Raw genomic sequence first — 2,305 nt, forward strand, 5'->3', positions numbered from 1 at the left:
TGTAATACCAGCCTTAAGCCTTGTGTCCACGATCCAAGAACTTGGTCCAAGTTCTAGTTTCGAGAAATGTGTAGCCAATCAACTCGCAGCTATTCCATAAAAACTACAAGTTCATTGGCTACACATTTCTCGGAACTAGAACTTTGATCAAATTCTAGCATCGTGGACACAGGCCTTTAGACTTGGCCGTGTCGGTGTCGGCTCAGCAAGTGAGACGGGAGCCATCTGCGAGATCAAGAAGAAGAAGACAAATCGAAGGCAACGAAGCAGGGTCCTACTTGACACATTTGATAGCCGGGATTAGAAATTTACGGATAGCAGAAAGTTGCTTTTATTTCGCGCACAGCGCTTATCCGTAGTTCCGAAAGTGAGAGGTCTGGTTATACAACGATTTGCGATTTCAATTACATCTGTCCGATCTGACGGTGTGGCTTCTCCACGCGGCAATGCTCCAACGGTGATGCCGCGTGTCTAACGGAGCGCGTCCGGATGAAGAGTGTTCTCTCGCGAATTGTCACCCGGGCCAGACGTGTGGTCTCGCGCCGGTACTTGAGTCTCACGACGATGGCCAAGAGCAAGTTCGAGTACGTGAAGGAGTTCGAGCGGGATGACAATTGTCTGCCGAACTGCTGGATCGTCATTCGTGTGGACGGTAGAAACTTTTCCAAGTTCTGCGACACGCATCAATTCGTTAAGCCGAACGACCTGGCCGCGCTTGAGCTGATGAATCGCGCAGCTATCACCGTTCTGGAGAACTTCAAGGAGATTATATTGGGTTTCGGCCAAAGCGATGAATACTCATTCGTCTTCCGAAAAGACACGCAGCTTTACAAGCGCAGAGGTACTCGTCGTGTGCCTCGATAATTTGAGATTTGTCCGATCCGGAATGATGGAATTGACTCGTTTTTTTTATTACATGAAATTCACATTACTATTGCATTAATGCGAACTGTACAATTTTTGTCTCTGTTTTACAATTTGTATCTTAGGCTGCGGTCAAACTGCCTTTACAAATACTTCGAAGCAGCCTTAACGAATTCGAGTTCTTCAAGTGTTAATTGTTATTAAGTAATTATTTCACCCAATTGTTATATTGACTAAATTTGATATTAAGTTTAAAAGCAAATGATATTTTTAAAATTGTTTATTATTCTACTACAAATTTAATATATGTATTTCTGCAATACTTTCTGAATCTTTTATAGTTTTTGTGATTTTGTTATTTTATATAAAGCTATTCCATTATTCCAAATTCTCTATTTACTGAAAAGTTTTATCATAAACTTTTTGCGATTATTTTACTAACTAGTCATAATTGACGAAAGAACTAAAAGATTTAAATATTTCAAATGATAAGTACTATCCGATTAGCTATTTTTTATATGCAGATTATTTCTGCTTGATGACAATTTGAAATAAATTTCTCTTTGAGAAAAATGTATAATTGATAGTTTCAAGAGAAAAAGTAATTTGATGAATTTCCTAAAAAGTTCGTGAGATGCAAAAACAAGTAGATTTTATTTTTTGTTTAATTTGTGATAATTTTTACTTCAAAATTTAATTATTTGAGGATTAAAAACATTTTATGTAAAGCAATGAACCACTTTTGACGAATAAAGCTTTCATCAATGTTTTTCAATGATAACAAACAACTTATATAAAATAACTCATATAAAAAGAAGACACTAGAAGATCTTATAAACATACATTTAAGTAATATTTGCTCAGGTATTCTTTCAGTAGGAAGAGAAACATCTATAATAATTTCCGTTAGCTTATAACAATAAAAACATGCTTCAAATTTAATTATTATAATTATATTCAAATATAATTTGTATGCTTGGAGACAGTTTCTTCTGCGAGGTCATTTGTTTTAGAATTTTTTTCTTTTATTTTATTGACGATTGAATAGAGTTTGCGGTACATTTTCATTTTCTTGCATATCTTAAATATTAATTTGCGCTTGACTGTGTACAAGAATATGATTTTAAATAATTGTAAATTTTTTAATTTTGAATTTGAGTGTAAAACATTAAGATGTCAAGCAATCGACTATTCTTTAGTAAGCATGTAAAATTACATTCTTTAATTGGTAGAGGAAAGTCCTCTATTATGAGATAGGATTCTAATATGAGATAGCAGGTTTTTAACGTCCAAATTCAATCACTAATCTTTTTTCGCGACGATTACACGATCTAACAATCAATTTCTCTTAAACAGATTTCACTCCAATGGCAATAAATTTATGACGGAACCAACAGATGATGCCTATTAATTTAGCAGAAACCCCGATATCTCATATTAG

At 34.8% G+C, this 2,305-nt stretch overlaps 1 protein-coding gene across 1 annotated transcript; it reads left to right on the forward strand.

Moving 5' to 3' along the window:
• Positions 1-564: 564 nt before the first annotated feature.
• LOC105569074 (probable tRNA(His) guanylyltransferase) lies at positions 565-1,033 on the forward strand. The gene is made up of 2 exons (XM_012025235.1): positions 565-841; positions 990-1,033. The coding sequence occupies exons 1-2, from the start codon at positions 565-567 to the stop codon at positions 1,031-1,033; spliced, it is 321 nt and encodes a 106-aa protein (XP_011880625.1).
• Positions 1,034-2,305: the final 1,272 nt, after the last annotated feature.

The sequence above is a fragment of the Vollenhovia emeryi genome, unplaced genomic scaffold (assembly GCF_000949405.1).
Source record: "Vollenhovia emeryi isolate VEMERY1.0 unplaced genomic scaffold, V.emery_V1.0 DF942377.1, whole genome shotgun sequence".
Lineage (NCBI taxonomy): Eukaryota > Metazoa > Arthropoda > Insecta > Hymenoptera > Formicidae > Vollenhovia > Vollenhovia emeryi.

Excerpts from the sequence above, each read along its gene's own strand:
- LOC105569074 (XM_012025235.1), top strand. The coding sequence starts at position 565 with ATGGCCAAGAGCAAGTTCGAGTACGTGAAGGAGTTCGAGCGGGATGAC. Across the intron at positions 842-989 it reads GCAGCTTTACAAGCGCAGAG|GCTGCGGTCAAACTGCCTTT; the intron begins GTACTCGTCGTG and ends TTTGTATCTTAG.